This window comes from Cydia splendana, chromosome 5 (assembly GCF_910591565.1).
Source record: "Cydia splendana chromosome 5, ilCydSple1.2, whole genome shotgun sequence".
In the NCBI taxonomy this organism is placed as follows: domain Eukaryota; kingdom Metazoa; phylum Arthropoda; class Insecta; order Lepidoptera; family Tortricidae; genus Cydia; species Cydia splendana.
The window spans coordinates 18186649-18207100 of record NC_085964.1 but is presented as its reverse complement, the minus strand read 5'-3'; the positions used below and the strand labels follow the sequence as shown (position 1 = coordinate 18207100).

Genomic DNA, 20452 nt, shown 5'->3' with positions numbered 1-20452 from the left:
TTGCCCAGTGCTTTGGAACGTATTCGAACGTAGTAATCATCAGTGGCCTCCCCTTTACTGAGAAAATTTTGACTCTGTTGTTAACCATAGTTTTTCATGTACCTACCCAGATGTAAAAAACTATGGCACATAAGATCTTATTCTTTTTCTTGTTTTCAGGGCTTCGAGTCAGACTCGTTTGAGGTAAACACCATAATTAAGGTTGAAGCCGATTCTTATTTGACAATTTGTTATGGTTTTCATTTTGTTATGCTACGACCTTGATACGGCTAACACTCTCACTCACTAGGATAACGCGCACTAATAAGTGCATGCGAGTTGTCTAAATGACACGACTCAACGACGCGCGGGTGCATTATCATTAATCAACACCTTAACAAGTTGAAAACTTAGAATCAGCCTCTTTACAAACAGCAACACTCTTAACTGTCCATAGATGGACCTTATGCCGTTTGTAATAAGGTTTACGAACTGTCAGTTAGCAGTGTGGACGATGGGACAAGGTAGGCACAATGAAAATGTACTGGCAATGGCAACATAACTTAACTTAAGAATCTTCTGGCTGTCAGTCGCCATTCAAGCGAAAATACGGTCTCATTTTAAAACATTTTTAAATAACAATTAAATTTGACATATACATTCAAATAATATACATATGTATATGTTTAGTACTAGATTTTGTTATTTATAAAAGTTAGTGCGAGTAGAAGTTTTACATCCAAAACAAAACTCATTTCACAATAGTACATTTCAATGCAAGTGTGGAAAGTATGTTATTATTTACGAGTCCCAAGACGTCTTTTATGAGCCGTAGGAAAAGTAAAAAGCAGCTTTAGTTTTAGTTCGCAAAAAACAACTTTGCGAACGCTAAACAGCTACGCAAAGTAGCACTTTTTGAGCAACTGTATTAAAAATTGTTTTTTTTTTCAGACTGGGAAGTCCAAAAGCGTAAGTGTTCCTATTATTTTAATCTATGTGTGAGTTTAACGGAAATTTAACATATAGCAACCGAAGGTTGTGTGTAGAACTTGTAGAATTGTTTTATTCTATTTTGTTTGTTATTTGCAGATTCACCACAGCGCTGATTGGGTGATTTTTTTAATATTACTTATTTTATTTTAATTAATTTTAATATATTTGAAAGTCCCATAGTATATTTATATATTTTTTTAATTAAGTACATAGGTACATAGGTAGGGTTAACATTTCTAAATAAATAAATAAGTATCTACTTTATCAATTTTATCATGTCTGTCTCACATACATATAACTAATTATAATTGTTTCTTTCAGTCTATTAAATCGAAAGGAGCTGAAGTAAGTATTTGTATCAAAAATAAATTAATATAAAGTAATATTATTTGAATAAAATATTATTTCATTTGTTTTAGTCTGACCGATCGCGTGGAGATGCCGTAAGTTTTTTTTTATATTTTATTTGTATTTCCTTACAAAATAGAACAAACTAAATACCTACTAAAATGAAAAAGTAAATGTTTTGGAATAAACGATAGAAAATTATAAAGCATATAAATTACCTACCTAAATTCATATCTACATGTACAGTGTTGGCCGAAAGTTAATGCGAATTGAAAATGTTGGCCATTAACCATTATAAATTGAACCTTAAACCGTGACGGACGATTACAGATTACGGTTCAATTTATAATGGTTAATGGCCAGCATTTTCAATTTGGATTAACTTTCGGCCAACACTGTACATGTACTTAGTTTTTCTTATAACAATGGCGAGATATTTACTAATTTTAATATCATCAATGATTTATTGATGGTACCTTATAACATAGAGAAATATATTAAGAATGGAGTGCTCATGCCATACATCAGTTTTGGTACCAAAAAGACTATTATTTTCGTAGTCGACATCTAGCATCGAGTAGCGGAATTATCAGTACCGCTAATTGATACTAGATGTCTCGTAAGTCGCGACTCACGAAAATTGTATTGAACAACAATTTACAACTAATATTAAAGCTAAATTATTTATTTTAAAATAGAGTTCCGGTCAATCGGGTCATAATATTAGCTGAAAATTGTTGAGCATTAGACTTTTCGGTCGGTGCAACATCTATTGTCAAGTAGCAGTAGGTACTGATAATTCGGGTGCGTCCCATGAGATATAACTACATAATATATAATTTCATATTAATAACATTCACAAGATATAATGAACGTTTGCTATAACATCAAAATCAATATTTTTATTAGGAATAACGGTAAATTAACATAATACTCATTCTGTATAATGATTATTTATATATCACTCAAATACTATAAATTCATTTTATATAACATACATAACGTATATTGATCATAGTATATACTATCTTTTAGTATAATGATTATAAAATATAATAGCGTATGATATACTAAATAGGTTATAACTGCTACCCCTATACAAAACAAGCTGTTGGCAGAAAAGTAGGTTAGGTTAGAACTGCGATCTCTACAGAAAATAAACTGCTGCCAGAAAAGTAGGTTAGGTTAGGTTAGAACTGCGACCCCTACAGAAAACCAACTGCTTCCAGAAAAGTAGATAATTCCGGTACTCGATGCTAGATGTCGACTACGAAAATAATAGTATTTTTTTTGGTACCAAAACTGATGTATGCAGTGAGCACATGTATTTTTTTCTCTATGCTTATAAGATTTAATGTGTGAAGTCTAAAATCATAACCTTATTTTTGTGATTAACCAATGAATCTTTCTTATCATTCAACAGTGGACTATGATGCTCGACAAAGATTTGGCGACGCAAGGCAACCAGACGTCCCTAGTGTGCCCATGCGACGCGGGCGTATGTGAGTGCCGTAGGGAATCAATAAATCAATCAATCAATCAAATTATTTATCTACACACATATCATAAACTGTCTATGATGCTTTCAAAATCCGTAAATAATGGCCCACATTACGATAAACTGTTTTGCTACAGCAAATTTCTTATCTGTGAAAATGTGGTAATAGCTTCATTACTATATCAAAATCGATTTGGTAATGCATTCAAATTTCGAACATCTCTGAAAAAAAAGCAATTTGGTTTGACCCCTATTCTAATATCAGTCGAGATGACGTTTTATTCGAAATCAAATGACAATTGCATACAATATTGACAAATCTCGCATGTAAGTTGGTATCGGACGATATGGTAATCGAGCCCGACTCTAGTTTGTCTTTGAATAAAAAAAAAACTACGGATGCGTGACGTGCATGAAAAAAGTTTTCATTTGCCGCCATTTGACGTACAGTTTATCTTTTAATTAGTTTGTAAGTAAAAAATAATTTGTTTTGTTGTTTTTAAAGTAACTATAACAAAAGTTTCGTGTAAAATGTGCGATAAAGATATTTCGGAGACGCCATCTCATATCCGCGAGTTCCGCCAGAGAGCAAAGTCGGCTGTAATATGAGGTTAGTGATATATCATAGAAAGTTTATAATATGTGTGTAGATAAAGCAGTGTATGTAACTGTACAAATTAGGCATTAAAACACTCGTGTGATACTATTATGAAACTCATTTCATTGTTTCATAAACCCACACTCGTATTTTAATGCCTTTCATTATGTAGCAGTCACATAAACTACTATTAAAATAAGCACGCATGCTGCACTGCGTAATATTAATGTTGCTCTTATTAGGGTCGGTTCCATCGCCTTTCATCATAAAAACGTTTGCTAAATTGTTGTTTGGGGTGTTCACTGTCGATTGCCGTTGATCATTCCCTCAAGTGAGGTTGGTGCAACTGGCCCTTAGAGAACGTAAGTGTGTTGATTCATTTGTCCGTTCTAAAGAAAGCACATTCAAGGATATCGATGTAGATTGTTCTCGTTGTATTAGTTTGAACCATAGGTACAGTCGGCAGCAGAAGTTACTAAGCGGGCGAAGTGTTCAAAATTACCTTGACACGCTCTTATTCTCTTAACAATAAAGTCGCATCAAGATCATTTTCAAGACCTGGCCTGCTTAGCAACAACTGCTGCTGACAGTACGTTCTTGACAATTGAAAATAAAATAACTTATGGCTGCAATTTTCTATTATAGCTGTAGAAGACCCAAGAATAGACGAAATGACAGAACAAATTATATCAAAAGATGCTAAGTTGAACGCCATGCGTAACACATTAGCGGTTAGTAGTTTTTTTTATATTATTTATGGGTTAACTAATGTTGTCATGACGTAACAACATTAATTGTACTCAGTACTCACCTTATATTATAAATATTTTCAGATGTTGGAAAATGATATCTGCGAGCCATTTGGCATTTATGCGCACATCTACACGGCATTAGAGAAAATCTTCGGGGTTCTATCACAAAACTCTAAGTACAGACAATATCTTAACCTCATGGTCCGTTGAGTACGTTGTCGTCGAGTAGAAATGCTATTTAACGTTAAATAGCGTTATTAATAAACCGCTTTTGCAGACAGCTGGCAAGGACATTCGCTGCATGGACATAAAAGGGAAAATACTGTTTAAGATGAAGGTGCTTGAGAAGTTCTCCATCGCGTTGATTGCGCCGTGTTCGAAAGAATTTCAATGCACCAGCGGAAAAGACTGCCCTTGTTACTACGCCGACGTTAGCACAAAAATGGAACACAACTATCCATTAACGCCAACTGAATGCATAAGTTCAGATTCAACAAAAAGATCCCAACTAGTAGCTGATATCATGGAGCATGACGAAATGAAAGAAATACTCAGCAAAGAAAGCACACCTGATGAGAATGCTGATTCTGATAGTGACACTGGCAATCAGGGAAATGACGTAGCTTCTATTATTAATGAAGAGAACCAAAAACGTATTAAAGATCTTCAGGAATGCTATGAAGATTTGTTGAACTGTTATGAAAACATAAAACATGAAACTGATTGCTTACGAGTACGATGCGCAAAATATGATGATTTGGAATTGGAATTGGAACGTTTACGTGGTCAATTAAAGGAATATAATTCACTGTGGAATGAGAAAGAACATTACCGAAAACGATCCGAAGATTTAGATAGCTTAAAACAACAATATATAGTACTCGCAGAAGAATCATCTGAGTTAGAAACAAAATTAAAGGCAGAATCAGAAATAAATTATATAAAAGCTAATGCGATAGATGAACTGAGAACTCAAAACATGTCCATCGAAAAAAAATTAAATGAATTATATGTTTCGTTTGAAAAAGACAAAAATAACCTACAATGCCAACTACAGGAATCTGAATGTAAATGTATGTGCCAAGATCAGCAGATCAAAAGTTTAAGTTCACAAATAGTGAAACTTCTTGAACAACAGCCTGAAAATGTACGAAAGTAAAGTTATATTAAGATATTTACAAGTATTTGATATTTTTACTAAACATATTTTTTTATTTTGTTTTAAGATACCTCTTCAAGATACTTCACTTTCTAAAGAAAACGAGTCATTAAAAGATCAACTAAAACAATATCAGGATATAGAATACGAATTTCAGGATAAAATATCTCGTATTAACGAGTTGGAAGCGGAAATCGAAAAATGGAGAGGTAAAATATTTATTTAGGCTTTCAATATTATCATTTAACATATGTATAATTTACATACTGTAATAGAGGAACGTAATGAAAGTTATAATTGTTTGTAAATCTAAAAAAAAACAAACTAGACTAGAACCGTATAACCATCCAACTATAGTTCAAAGACTTTACGTTCAAGCACTATGAATTTATATTTATAGTGCTAAGAAAAATAAAGATTTATTTTATGAATGGAAGAAAAAACTTAGAAAAAACTAAAAAGAACATTGTTATAGATACTTAGTTACGCATATAATGGGTTACTATCAAATGTACCTTATCGCTAAAGGACAATATGTCTGGATTGTGTTATGTCTTTGTGACAACATAGACATAAATGCTAAATGCCTCTTTAGCAAAACGTCTGGATCTTAGAATGTTACAATTTAAAATGACCTAGCAGCAAAAATCCTTTATTTTCGAATGTCTTTATTACTTAATAGACATAAACGCTAAATAGTCTGTATTGTGTAATGTCTTTTTTACTAAATGGAATAAACGCCAAACGACTCGTTAGCAAAACGTCTTGATTTTGATATGACACTTGATAATTAAAACCTTCCCGCGCATACTTTGTATTGTAAACACATTGACACATTACATTTCCAGACGTTTTGCTACTAACTCGTTCGGTGTTCACGTCAATCAAATAATTTTACTTTCGGCTTATTAGGTATTCTAATCATACGGACTATTTATATTTCCAGACGTTTAGCTACTTAGTCATTCTAATTCTTAGCCATCCAGCTAAATTGGCTTTTTGCTGACTGAGTATTCTACTTTCATGTCGTCCAGCTGAATTGACTCTATGCTGACTGTGTATTTTACTTTTATGTCATCTAGCTGAAATGGTCGTTTAGCGATAAGGTAATTTTGATAGTAACCCCATATAACTTGTGGCCATAGTTGTAGTACTGGACAATGGTTGAGCGGTTTTACGGAATTGAAATAAATCATCGTTGCTTACTAATATTAGATAACTTTATAAATGCGAAAGTAGAGAGAGGCCCGAGGAAGGACTTAGGATAGTTTTTATCAATCGTTACAAATAAGTACTTTTGTACAGTCAGTATTAAAACTACAATACTATATTGAACAGGAATTGTAGAGACATATCTCTATTAGGATAAATATCCAGTGTACTTTTGGTGCGTTGTTTCATCCGCTGTTATTGATGCTGACATGCTGACTATAACTATCTATTTTATTAATTTAGTGCATACATGAGGAGTAATGATCTTTCTTTTTCTTTTTTTCTTAAAGTGCAAGATAAAAGCTATAAGTTTTCCGATAGTACTAGTAGATAAATTAAAATTTCAGCCCTTGTTTTAAAATAAAATCAACCATGTGCTTGTTACTTTACCTAACTTATTTTTTGTAGCCGCGTACGAAGACTTGTTTAAACAGAATCAGCAATATGAAGATTATATCGATAGCTTCCAAAAGGAAAAAGATAGACTAATGAAGGAAAACAGCGAATTACGAGAAGAAATTAAGGATAAGTCCGATGCCGTTGAAAATCTTATGGGCGTGATTAAAATAAAGTCTTTAGAAATACATAAATTGACAGATGAAAACCGAAATGTCTGCAGTCAACTTGAATTGTTGGGTGAAAAATATAAAGATCAGGTAAACGTATCACGACAAGAGAGTCAGGAATTACTCAGAAAGGTCAAAGACTACGATGACTTTGTTCAAAAACAAGAAGATCTATCAAATGATATAGAAGAGAAAATGCGTGAATATGAAACCTTGAAAATACTATTGAAGGCAAAACTGGATGAAAACGAAAAGCTTAAAAGTGAATTGAATCACCTGCAAAATGAAGATGCCTGTAATAAAAAATCCATAGAAATTTCTAAAAGAGAGAGCTCCTTAATGAAGACAAAATTATCCGAACTAGAAGATATTTCTCAACAATTTATAAATTTAAAACATGCATTTGAACAATTAATTACAGAGAAAAATGGGCTGGAAAAAGAATTAAGAAAAAAAGCTTCTCAACTTGAAAGTGCAATATACTCAATAAAGCTGAATAAAAAAGAAAGTGGTGAACTTTTAAAGAAATCTGAGTCTATCCAAGAAGAGTTAACAAGACTCCATTCGAACAACGATCTATTAAAACAGCAAATTAATCAACTGCAGGAAGAAAACAAGGCGTTGAAAATTGAATCTGAAAGACTTTCTAATCTTGAACACGAATTATCGGATTTGAAGAAAGCCATAGCTGAATTATTGAAAGAAAAGGCAGAGTTGGAGCATAGTTTAAAAATAAAAGAACAAGAACTTAACCATATGCATGATATTTTAGACGGTAAAATAGAAGAAAACAAATCGTTGATGAAAGAGCTCGATACTTTAAAATCTCATCACTTACAAGTAACTAATAATATAAAAACATTAGAAAATGAAAATGAACTACATCACACTGAACTGGATAGATACAGGAGAGAAAGTTCTGTTTTAATTGAAAAAATGCAATTTCACAACGAATTAGAAAACGAACTTCTAAACTTAAAAACTGATCATGACGCGATAAAATTAGAAAAAGATAGATTGCAGAAAGAATTAGATGCACAGTTATTAGATTTCCAAAAAATACAAGAAGAGAAGAGGGAGCTGCAGAGCAGAACTGACGAGCTTTTGACCCACAACAATGATCTAGAGAAGGTGTTAGTCAATACACGGAATGAGGTATATAATTAACATCAATAACAATGCATATTCAGTCGTTATTATAAGTTAGTGTTAAAAAGCTACACATGTTTCGGCTATATTGTAGTAGATAACCCAGTGGCATGTTTTACTATAGTTTGTATTTATGAACACGTACAGTCACCTGCAATATTATGTTACTCTTCGAAGGCCGCAAAAATATGTGACACGCTCTTATGGCTCTACAAATAAGATCGTGTCAGATATTTTTGCGGCCTTCGTTGTGTAACATAATATTGCAGGTGACCTGTACCTATGTTAAAATATGGGTGTAAGCTGTAAGCCCTAGAGCGCACACCGTTTTACGGATTTTCAATAATAATACGAGGATGCCATTACATTCGTTTCACATAAATATAGACAGATCAACTTTAGGAGATAAAGGGCCAGTTGCACCAACCACCGTTAACAGACTGATCAACTTTACACAGCAGAGATCTATCTATGAAACTTCCCATACATTAAAATTTAGCGAACGCTTTAACGGTGACGGTTTGGTGCAACTGGCCCTAAAGTTATTTACAGGCCTTTTCGGATTTCGAGATAATCACAAGATCTTGAGACGATTTAGAGATCAACTAGATCTACATTAGATAGCGGCTAGATGTGACTTGGATATCTAAGTCATAACTCGAAATCGTTCAAGAGGACCTCCAGAATCGCGGAAACGTCAAATTTTACATATCTGTCTTACAAATATCGTATCGTAACTTGTTGAAGTCTAGTAGAAATCTAATTCATTTTCCGAATCGAGCCGCTATACACAATTCTTTTCGTATTATTATTTATCAAATAACATAATACAAACATGTTTCAGCTTATGCAATCCAGCTCCGCAGAATATAAACCCCTAGCTGACTTAAAAGAAGAAATCCAAAAATTGAGAATTGATAAAAGTGATGCTCAAAAGGAAATTAGGGAGTTGCTGCATAAATTGGACGAATCGGTAATTATGTCTAGTTACTTCGTGTAATAACTGGTTACTCTACATTTTAACTGGCCTTCTTAAGACTAGTTGACCGAGTAAGAGCGAAGGTATAGGCGAGGATATAGCTCTCAGAGTTAGTAGTAATATAAAGGTGTTACTTACTAACAGTGTGTGTGTTTATTTAAAAATAGGAACAAGTGATTTTGAACTACGAAGATGAGATAAACGCGCGCGACCACAAGATAGCGACTATGCAGAATATTATCAACTCTTTGCAAGACGAAGTGCAAAAGCTGCAGTACCTTCTAGAGCAAGCCCTCGATGCTGGCAATGACATTAAAAACACAAATCTTAGCATTGAGCAAACACGCAAGCAGATAGAGGCACATCGTAAGTATTAAAAGTCTCCAGTTCCCCCTAATCGCTCAAAGATTAACTGGAAGAGATCCCTTAAAGGGATAAGTTCGCCTTTGTACGAATGACGAATGTTATTTTTCCGGTTTTGTTTTGATTTTTGTACAATAAAGTATTTTACTACTACTAAAAGTCTTGGTGGCTGTTTTTTGTCATGGCCTCTAGAGTCCGTCGAAGAGCTTTGCACCGACTTAAACAGAACATCATCAGAAGAAAAATCATATTTTCTTAGAAATATGACATTAAAGATAACATTATCTCACTTGGTCATTGCAAATGCTGTGCAGAGTTAGCTTGGCCCGACTTTATCGATTTTGTTTCGTAAGGATCTATAGCGATAGATCCGTTATAGAAACGACCAATACAAAAGTTTAAAATGGCGGTGCACCTAAACTGCCGCCGCCGCGGGTGAGGTAGTTACATTCGGAACGCGGTGGTGCGTGATTTCTAGACCTAGAGATTTTTCTAGCACAAACAAGGCAAAGCTAGTGACTTCTTCCAATATTAAGTTCATCGATATTATACAGGCTGTCCCATAAGTGACACTGGAGGTAGACCAGGCCAAGAGGAACCAAACCAACTCCCCAGTAAAAGTGGCACGGTTTTCGAGTTATTGCCAAATTAAGGTTTTTCATGAATTTTGACCGTTTTTAACATTGTTAGTGCCAGTGTGCACTCGGAAAGGTCTCGAAGTTAGTTTTTTTATGTGTACGGCATCATGAATAGTTAATTAAGAGAAGAACAGAATAGGTATTGTATCGATAAACAATGTAAAATGCAAAAAAGTACTGGCTTAATCTTGAATTAAATTGACAGCGAAACATTAATTTAGACTTTGCACCTGTCGTGAAAAAAAAAATACTAGAAAAGTAATGAGCAAATAACGTCAAAATATTGAACATGTTACGCAGATTCAAAAATAGTTTAACACATGTACCTTCCTGCAATAAAATAGGAATTATTATCATCTTTCGAAAGCCTCATAAAAAATAAGTTAAAACTAGGAAATCTGCAATCCGTTGCTACTTAGTAATAAGTTTTTGGCAAAAAATTAATTTTTGGTACAAGCTTTTATCGCTGACTGTACTTTTCTTACGACAGACAACTAATACTCATCGAGACAATTCTAAAAACCCCTAACACAATTAGGTTGCGTTGTTTCGTCACAGAGTTCCTATGGCCACCTCCTGTCTCCATCATCAGATCAGTTCGACAGTACCATATTATTGTATTGTCATCAGAACTACATACAGCTGCCAATTTTCATGACGCTACGATCCTTGGAAGATGGTTAAATTAGTTACCTTAGATTCCATTACAGTTAGTTACATACAGGTCGAGAGTTCCTATGGTCACCTCCTGTCTCCATCGTCAGATCAGTTCGACAGTACCATATTATTGTATTGTCATCAGAACTACATACAGCTGCCAATTTTCATGACGCTACGATCCTTGGAAGATGGTTAAATTAGTTACCTTAGATTCCATTACAGTTAGTTACATACAGGCCGAGAGTTCCTATGGTCACCTCCTGTCTCCATCGTCAGATCAGTTCGACAGTACCATATTATTGTATTGTCATCAGAACTACATACAGCTGCCAATTTTCATGACGCTACGATCCTTGGAAGATGGTTAAATTTTAACCTTAACTAGTTACCTTAGATTCTATTATAGTTAGTTACATACAGGTTGACCTAATAAAAGCTTGTTAAAAATAACGATTTATGTTGAGATATCTAATTCTGGATACAGAAATAATAAAAAAACGCCTATTCAGTATTTGCCGAATGCTTAAAAGAAAGATATGGAAAATGGTTATGTCCCTTTTTAAGGATATCATTGAGTTGATAAAGGTTCAAAGAAAATAAAATACTGCATGTTAAGTTAAATCAATTTTTTAAAGTTATTTTATTTTACAATAGGTGCTCGAATTGTTTTTCCCCGGCTCGTATCTCGTATGCACTGTCACGTGAATATTCCTAGCCCGGCAGGGGCTCTCGCAGAGGAAACTCACGGACAATTAAAGTTACTAAATTAAATAAAAACTAAATCTTACCAAAAGCTCAAGCAGGTGCTAAACTTATTTCCATCAGCTATTCAGGGCAATAAAGGATATGAAATGAAAAGTTAGTTTTTGTGACACATCATTTATTACTAATTCGAACGCGGGCAGTTATTCTACATGTAAATCATTAAGCTAGCATAAGCACCTTATATTAATAATGTCAGACGATAGAGCTGGGTCGTGCCAGAAATGGTTCTAAAATGATTTACAAGCAGACCTATCTAAATTTGTTAGTCCCTAAATTATCATTTGCCATCACATATGATTCTACTAAATTCTTTAACTTTAAATTTGGAAAATGCTTCTAGGATGGAAGGAAAGCGTACACCAACCTCATAACAATGTTCCACCAGTTCAAGCCCGACGTGTCATCCTCCGCTGTGCCGGAGCCGATTTGCAGCAGCAGGAATCTGACGCGACACCGCAGAGCAACACCGAAGGACTAAGGTCTCAGTTTGAAGGTGACGTCTCCTCCATCCAGCAGAAGAGCGAAATTCTCATGGCGAACTGCTCACCAGACACACTTGAAGTTTTAGGAATATGGACAGACTTCCATACTCTGATATGCGAACTGATTTCACATACGTAATAACATAAAACCCCAGTCAGCTGAAAGAAACAATTCAAGATTAATAACTAGAAGCATGTGCTCTGCTAACCTAAGAGACATTATATGATCTAAGTTTCTCACCAGCTGGAAATTCCTAGTGTTAGGAACATCTCACAGCTCTGATACTCCCTCCCAACCACATTGTTTTACCAGCAGACTGGAAACAAAGCGAAATGGTCAAACAAAGATTCAACAAGGAGTTGCACCTGAGGACATCTATATATTATCATATTCTACTTACTGTTTGTGGCAAAATAACAACAGCATGAGCTCCCTAGCTCATGGATGCAGCGGCTACTGCATAACCAAGCCTCTGATCGATGCTACCAGAGCATGATGTACTTCGCTTCACTGTTCTATGTATAAAAGATGCCCATCCACGGCGAAAACCAACCGGGAAATGATCTCAAGCCTAACCATCCCTGGGATGACACAATCAAAATAACAGTAACTAATGAAATTCATGGAATAATTTTATATGTAAGTATAACTCAAAGAAATAAATCATATTTAATTATTTGAACATATTTCAACTTATTTTGTATTTATAAATTAAGTTTGTGATTTAAATATTTAATAATATTATTCCATAAATTTAGGATTTGTGGTTAAAGAAATATATTTTCTCAAAAAGAAATTTAACATTTCACTTAAATAGAGAAAATACAAGATAAATCATAAAATATGAGTGAGCATGCAGGTATGCAGATATTAACAAATTAAAATAACTAATTAAAACTAGACACATGTCATTTACGAGACATTACTCACATTACATATAGAAATAGGTATACGAACGAAGTTGTATAAGTATGTTCTTATAAACATGTGGGTATGTCCAAATTAAAAACAAGTTGCTTATTATTCTCACGAACTACAAAACTGTTGCTATTTAATTTGAAGTAGCAACACCATCAGCTTCAATTTGTTTCTTATTGGCTGAATGCCTGTCATGTATATTGTTGCTACATCAAAGACTTCCTTGCCATAGAACAAAACTACACTATCACTATCGAGACAATCCTAAAAACGTTAAACTGAGCTAACCATACAAAGTGCCGTGTGCAAAGTGCAGCACGCTTGGCACCGTCTTGTAAAACTTCAAATTAAGACGAAACAGGAGCTGAGTTTTAAATATTTTAGGTAAATATACCCGTCTCGCTAACGGAAGCGGCACCTAAAAGTAGTGCGATAAGGACAAGGCGAAAAATCCTGCGTAAAAATCTAAAAAATCGAGGTTTCGTACTCTTCTGTTTCCTCCTCCAAACCTTAACCAATCGTAACCAAATTTGGAAACCTAAATGATTATGAAATTATCTGTGTCGGACCGTTTTGCTTTTTTGGCTAATTGATATCAGTTTTGAATGCCACGCCTCTCATTGCGGCATAGTCAATTAGGCCATTTCGGCCATTTTTGAAGAGCTCTAGCGCCTTAAAAAACAAAAATATCAAAAAAGCAAAACGGTCCGACACAGATATTGACAATATTAATCTGTGTTGACAAAATCATTGCTCTAGCTTCAAAAACCACGGAGGAAAACGAGGAGTACGTTTCTATGGAGAAATGACCACTCCCGTTGGCTCTTAATTTCGGATATGTTTCGTGCTGCCTCGAACATACGCCGCCGTAGTTCCTCTTAGGACCTTGGGGCTTGGAGTAAACTTTACCTTTTAAGCATTTTAAGCATCCCCAATGAAAAAAATGGTTTACGTCCTGGGAACGCGGCGGCCATGCCACTGGTCCCAATCGGCTGATCCATCTGGGAATTTCTGTGTGAGGTGGTCGCGGACATCGCGAGCGTAGTGTTCTGGGCAGCCATCTTGCTTTGGTTCCAGCTCCAAGAAGATGGATCGGCCGACTGGAACCAGTGGCATGGCTTACCTTCGCCGGACCTAAATCCATAAGATTTTTTATGGGGGATACTTAAAAGATAAATTTTACTCCAAGCCAGAGGAACTACGGCGGCATGTTCGAGGCAGCACGAAACATATCCGACATTAATTTAAGATAATTAACTTGAAGTTTTACAAGACGGTGCCAAACGTGCATACGAGCCGGAGAAAAGCAATTCGACCACCTATTGTAAAATTATTTCAACCTACCCTTTCAAACTTGACTTTCAAACCTGTATTATTTTCTTTGAATCTTTATCAACTCAATGATATCCTTAAAAAGGGAGATAAGCATTTTCCATCTCTTTCTTTTAGGCATTCTGCAAATACTGAATAGGCGTTTTTTTATTTGTGTATCCAGAATGAGATATCTTAACATAAATCGTTATTTTTACTAAGTAGCAACGGATTGCAGATTTCCAAGTTTTAACTTATTTTTTATGAGGCTTTCGATATATGATAATAATTCATATTTTAATGAAGGAAGGTACATGTGTTATACCATTTTTGAATCTGCATAACATGCTCAATATTTTGACGTTATTTGCTCATTACTTTTCTAGTAATTTTTTTCACGACAGGTGGTCGAAGTCGAAATTTATGTTTCACTGTGAATTAAATTCAAGATTAAACTAGTAATTTTATGCATTTTACATTGTTTATCGATAAAATACCTATTCTGATATCTTAATTAACTATTTATGATGCCGTACACATAAAAAAAACTAACTGCGAGACCTTTCCGAGTGCACTGGCACTAACAATGTTAAAAACGGTCAAAATTCATGAAACACCTTAATTTGTCAATAACTCGAAAACCGTGCCACTTTTACTGGGGTCATGTTAAGTTGGTTTGGGTCCTCTTGGCTTGGTCTACCTCCAGTGTCACTGTGACGTGTCACTTATGGGACACCCTGTATAGTATTATTGGTATCTTATAACTGTCATAATAATGTCATAGACAAATGTGGCATGTATGGAAATAAATAAACAAGAATAACGTAAGTTTCAATACTTTACCTACATAAGTTAAACGTACTAGTGCTCGACATGCTAATGCCCAATAGATGACACCTTGCTGTCACCTCAATTGACAATGACTTAATTTTCAAGATGACATGTACTGGGACCGCGTCGAGCACCAGTACGTTTACCTTACTTCATAAGTATATTTAAAAAAAACCATGACACACACATATATACAGAGATTGTCTTTTAAGTTACGCTGTCATTTTAGGGCAAACTTAAATTGGTATAGGTATATGTAGGTACTCGTAAACCGTTTACATAATTACAATACATGGTAAACCGTACGCCATATTGTACTTATTTGCCGTCGTAGCAAAAACTAAGGTTCTTCACGAAAAAGCACGCTTTACAAGCTTTTATTTAAATTGCAATGTGTCTATGTAAATTGTACAGTCGCCATCAGATATATCGGAGCGGCCAAGGTGCTCACAAATATCGGAACACGCCTCTATTGTCAGGGCGTTAGAGCGCGTGTTCAGATATTGTGAACACCTTGGCCGCTCCTATATATCTGATGGCGACTGTACCTATGTAACTATGTTTATACGGGTCAAATCTTGCAAGTTAAATTTGACTCACTTCCCAGTTTTCAAAGAAGCTGAAACTTGCACACATATTATATTAAGTAAGTTGGGTGACAATACTGACAATGCAATATTATGGTACCATCGAGCTGACCTGATTATGGAGACAGGAGGCCATTTAAACTCTGTGATAAATCAAGGCAATCTAATTTTGTTTGGGGTTTTTAGTATTGTTTCGATGAGTACTTATTTTAGTTGTATGTGGAAAGAAAAGTACCTACCTAGCAATAAAAGATTGTATCAAAAATTAAAAAAAGACAAAAACGTACCTTATTCACAGATTCTAAAGCATCGCACAATTTGAAGTTGGAATTAGCAGTCCTTCAGCGAAGTAAATCAAAAATAGAAGACCAATTATCCATTACAAAATCGCAGTATGAACTATCATCTAAAAATAAGCAAAACTATTTATCTGAAATTGAAGATTTAAAGAATGATCGAGAGATAATAGTTACTGACATTAAACAACTGGAAATATTTAGCGTTGGTGACAGTGAACTAAATCCAGATGATTGTGAAATAGAACGCATTTTACATTCGATTGATAGAATTAAAAGAGCTTTCGAGGCAAGACATGCAAAAACATTATCCTTAGAACAAACGATAGCTAAAGTACAAGCTTCATCTCAGTTGGTATTAAACAAAGCCGACGAAGCTAAGACATACTTCGAAAATGAGAAGCAAAGCATACTAAATGAAAAAGAAAATGTAATACAAGAAAAAAATAGTTTGGAAGAACAATTAGTTGACCTGAAAAATGAATTAAATAAGCAAATATCGCAAGATGGGAAAATAATCAATGATTTACGTGTTGAAATGTCAAACCAACAACTTCTTTTTGATAAAATTCATGATTCCACAGAAAAATATACCAAGACTCTGAGAGAGGAGATTCAGTCCCTTAAAGATTTATATCAGGACGCTCTTTCTAATATAAGTGAATTACAAGAAAAACTTAACAAAAGTATGGCTGAGAATGATGAAAAAGACAGTATTATACAAAATATTATCGCTGAATTAGAAAGTAAAACTAAAGAGATTTCTGAAATCAAATTAAATTTTGATAATTTGGCCAAAGACCAATTGACCAATAAAGCTTCACAAAAAAGAGATTCAGATAATTACAAAGATGTTTCATCGCAGACAGATAATGTGCAGCATCACTCATTCTTTGATTTAGCTGGTTCTACAACAAAAAGTTCAGATGAAATGGCTCAATATGATTTGACAAAAATAAATAAATCTGGACATAGGGATTCTATCAAACCAATGTATGACTTTTTACCTCAACATAAACCCCCATTAGTTAATGAGGTCCAAATTTTAGCAGTTGAAACCACGCCGACGTTTGATTTTGTCAGGACCAGTTATTTAGATTATAAAATCAAACGACTTGGTCCAGGATTAGTAGAACATCATTCAATACTTCCCGTATCGGCAAGTATTACTTCATTCGTTGATGTATCACATGAGATGAATAATAAATTCTCCGAGTCTAATGATTCTTATAACACACAAGATGTAGAGATTCGCAAGAGTTATGAAGGTTTGGTCGATATCTATCACAGTCCGTCGGATGGTATAAAAACTTCATCTAAATTGATTGGTATCAGTAGTCAAAACCAAAATTCATTACAAACTTACGGGCAAACAAGCGATGGAGTTTATCCAAATAAGAACAGTAATATTTACATAAGTGAGGTAGTTAAACCCACTGAAAATTATAGTGAGCTTCACACAACAGCGAAACCTCAAAATGAAAAGCATGTAGATGTAGCTGGGAAGAAAAGTGACAATAGCGAAAGAAAACATGTAAAAGCAAATGTAAAATTTGAGAGTAGTAGTACTATTTCATTACATTCAAATAAAAAAGAAACTGATGAAACAAAATTGAAACTAAAGATTAATCTACCTCGAGTAGCAGTTGAGAGTAATTCTTATGTAACTACTACAGACAATGATAATAATTCTTTATATTCTTCTACTTTGGATACTTATAGTCATTCAATACAAGAATCCTTATCCGATTCAAAGGTACACATTCCGTCTTCTGGCGAACACGATACTAAATCTGAAACAACATCACTACCAACGATTTCATATGCTGACGACTTATACATGAGGTCACGCAGTTTTATAGAAATACCCTCCAAAGATTCATCAGCACGTAAATCTAGCAGTTCATCAGACAGTAGAATACCTGCTGATAAAACAAATGATAGTCCGGGTCAATTTATTGTTTACGAAGACCGTAAAGTGAGAGTGACAAAGCCACAACAAATTTTCACGTTTGTGGAAAAACTACAAAAAACTGGTTTCAAAAATGATGAAGCATCATTCCGTTTTATAGCCGATGATGAAAATGACCCATCTACTGGCAAAACATCAGAACACAATGTTAGCTTTAGTAAATCTGACGATAGTATAGACCTTCATTTGCTAAAATCAAAGCGTAGAGTCAAAACTAGCAATGTGCCACAAAAAGAAATTGTATATGATGATCCTTTAGAAGGCTTAGTGTCCCGTGAAACTAACAAAGATTATTTGGCAACTGAGAAAAAAAGGAAAGAACATAGTAGCAAAATACCACAGCAAAAACTTGCACTAAGCGGAAATGATAAACCACATCACAAGGGTCGCTTAGTATCTGATAAGAAACCCAAAACAAAGAGTGGCAACGTGGGCCCTGATGTTAGCTTTGGTTATTTAAAAGAGAAAACAAAAAGTAGTTCTAACATGGGTGATGATGGTAATAATGATAACAGCGTACAAGAAAGGCGTAGTGATCATGATGCACTTACGTATATTTTGGATTCATTGAAGCCTGATCCTGCAGAAAATTCAGGTAGTTATTTATTCTCAACTATGAGTGACGAAAGATATGCCAATAACAGGATTCAGCCATGGATATCGCTTACTAAAAACGAATTTACTAGTGAAGATAAAAAAAGTCGTCCAAAATCCCACGATCAAAGCGTAATGGTAAACTTAGATACAAATAAATTATATGAAGAAGTTATAACTGGTTTAAGGAAATCTGTAGAAGACGCAGAAAAAGACCATAAACTGCAGATTGAAGCAATAAAAATACAGTACGATAGGCACATAAAAAATATAATGAACGAGCACAATCATGGTGTTAAGAGTATACAGAGTATTCATGAAGAAACTTTGCGCGATATTGTGAGAGTTCATGAAAATGAAGTTGAAAATTTAAGAACAATGAGCATAGAAGCAATGCGCAAAGCCGAAAAGCTTGAAAAAGAATGTATGTCACTTAAACCAAAAATGAGTCTATATAGCTCTACATTACCTGAGGTAAGTATCTACATTCACTTGTGTTCTGTTGTTGAAGTTATAATTAAGTCAGTTGGCAATTACTTCATGTTGAGTGTGTTTAATGGAACGATAATAGGTACAATGAAAAGTTCTTTAAATTTTGGAACTCGTTTTTTTCCTTATCCTTGTCGTGTAAGACCATATAGTTGGGGAGCCGACGATGCTAAATGTATAGTTACTCAAGCGTCGTACAGACCTATTGGAATCGAATTATTAGATGATAAGAAGAAAAAAAAGTTATATAAAGTTTTTATCCCAGCGAGCCGAATAGCGTCTACAATTTTTTTTTAATTTCGGGAGGTTGGTGGAGGGTTAAATAATCGTTAAGCAGGTTGTGGGTTTGGTCGTTTATGTCCACGTTCATGCTATATTTTTCCTATAATTCAATATAACACTTATTTGTAGGCATTTTCTTAATCCAACGAACACAAGTTTGACGCCTAATTTTTACATTGTAACCGTCAGATTAACCCCTCAAGTAACGCCAGCGAAAACGCGAAAAGTAGTCAAGTGGCGCCGCGGATTTGCGCAAAAGCAGTCACGTGGCGGGCCCCGATGGGTGGTCAGCGCAGATTAAGATAATTTTACAAAATCGTCGATTTAAGCTTTTCTATGTTTGAAAATATATTAAATCACATATCGTTATAATCAGCGTTAAATACGCTATTTGAATATAGCAATAAAATTATTATAATGTTTATAGATTTGGCCATACCTAATCAAACTCCGGAAGAATGACAGTTTTCCAGGTTCGTTGTTAAACATGACTATCACTATAAAACAAATTGATGATTGGAGGTAATTGGTAGTTAATTATCAAATTAAGACTTTTATTTATAATATAAAATCATTAAAAGAGATCTAACATCCATTTCATTTAACAAAACAATTTCTTAAAAAAACAAGACTGAGTTCGGACTAGGCGGTCGCTCCCGAATGAATGGTCCTTACCAACAAATTTTATACCAAGTGTTTTTGTGTTTCTTACGGTATGCTATCCTTGTCTAAACTCGCTACCTAATTTTGGGCGCTAGAAGAGCGTAGCTATACTTAAATGCGTTCAATTTCACTTCTAAATACGGCAACACCTCATTAACCACTCACTGGTGGCAGACAGTTTACTGGTTTTCACATCGACCCGTGAGTGGTGGGCCGCCAGTTTACTGCTTTTCGATCCGACCATTAACGGGTTGACCGCCACTTGAAGGGTTAAGGAAATGCGTGCAAATAATTATCAGATTTAGTAATAGCACAATTATAGCGTTAATTTGGACTAATATGACCAAATCCACAATCTGCTTAACAA

At 34.6% G+C, this 20452-nt stretch overlaps 1 protein-coding gene across 2 annotated transcripts in view; it reads left to right on the top strand.

The window, feature by feature from the left end:
• Window positions 1–20452, top strand: part of LOC134790900 (protein PFC0760c-like) — a 33811-nt gene that overhangs the window by 7021 nt on the left and 6338 nt on the right. Inside the window, exons 4-16 of one of the 2 annotated variants that reach the window (XM_063761887.1) lie at window positions 160–183; window positions 931–948; window positions 1294–1317; window positions 1392–1415; window positions 2744–2822; window positions 4062–4147; window positions 4250–4369; window positions 4446–5315; window positions 5395–5536; window positions 6948–8260; window positions 9099–9227; window positions 9401–9599; window positions 16088–19125. In XM_063761887.1, the coding sequence (XP_063617957.1) occupies window positions 160–183; window positions 931–948; window positions 1294–1317; window positions 1392–1415; window positions 2744–2822; window positions 4062–4147; window positions 4250–4369; window positions 4446–5315; window positions 5395–5536; window positions 6948–8260; window positions 9099–9227; window positions 9401–9599; window positions 16088–19125 (6066 nt within the window). The remainder of the gene's footprint in view (window positions 1–159; window positions 184–930; window positions 949–1293; window positions 1318–1391; window positions 1416–2743; window positions 2823–4061; window positions 4148–4249; window positions 4370–4445; window positions 5316–5394; window positions 5537–6947; window positions 8261–9098; window positions 9228–9400; window positions 9600–16087; window positions 19126–20452) is intronic. The other variant, XM_063761888.1, reaches the window with a different exon arrangement.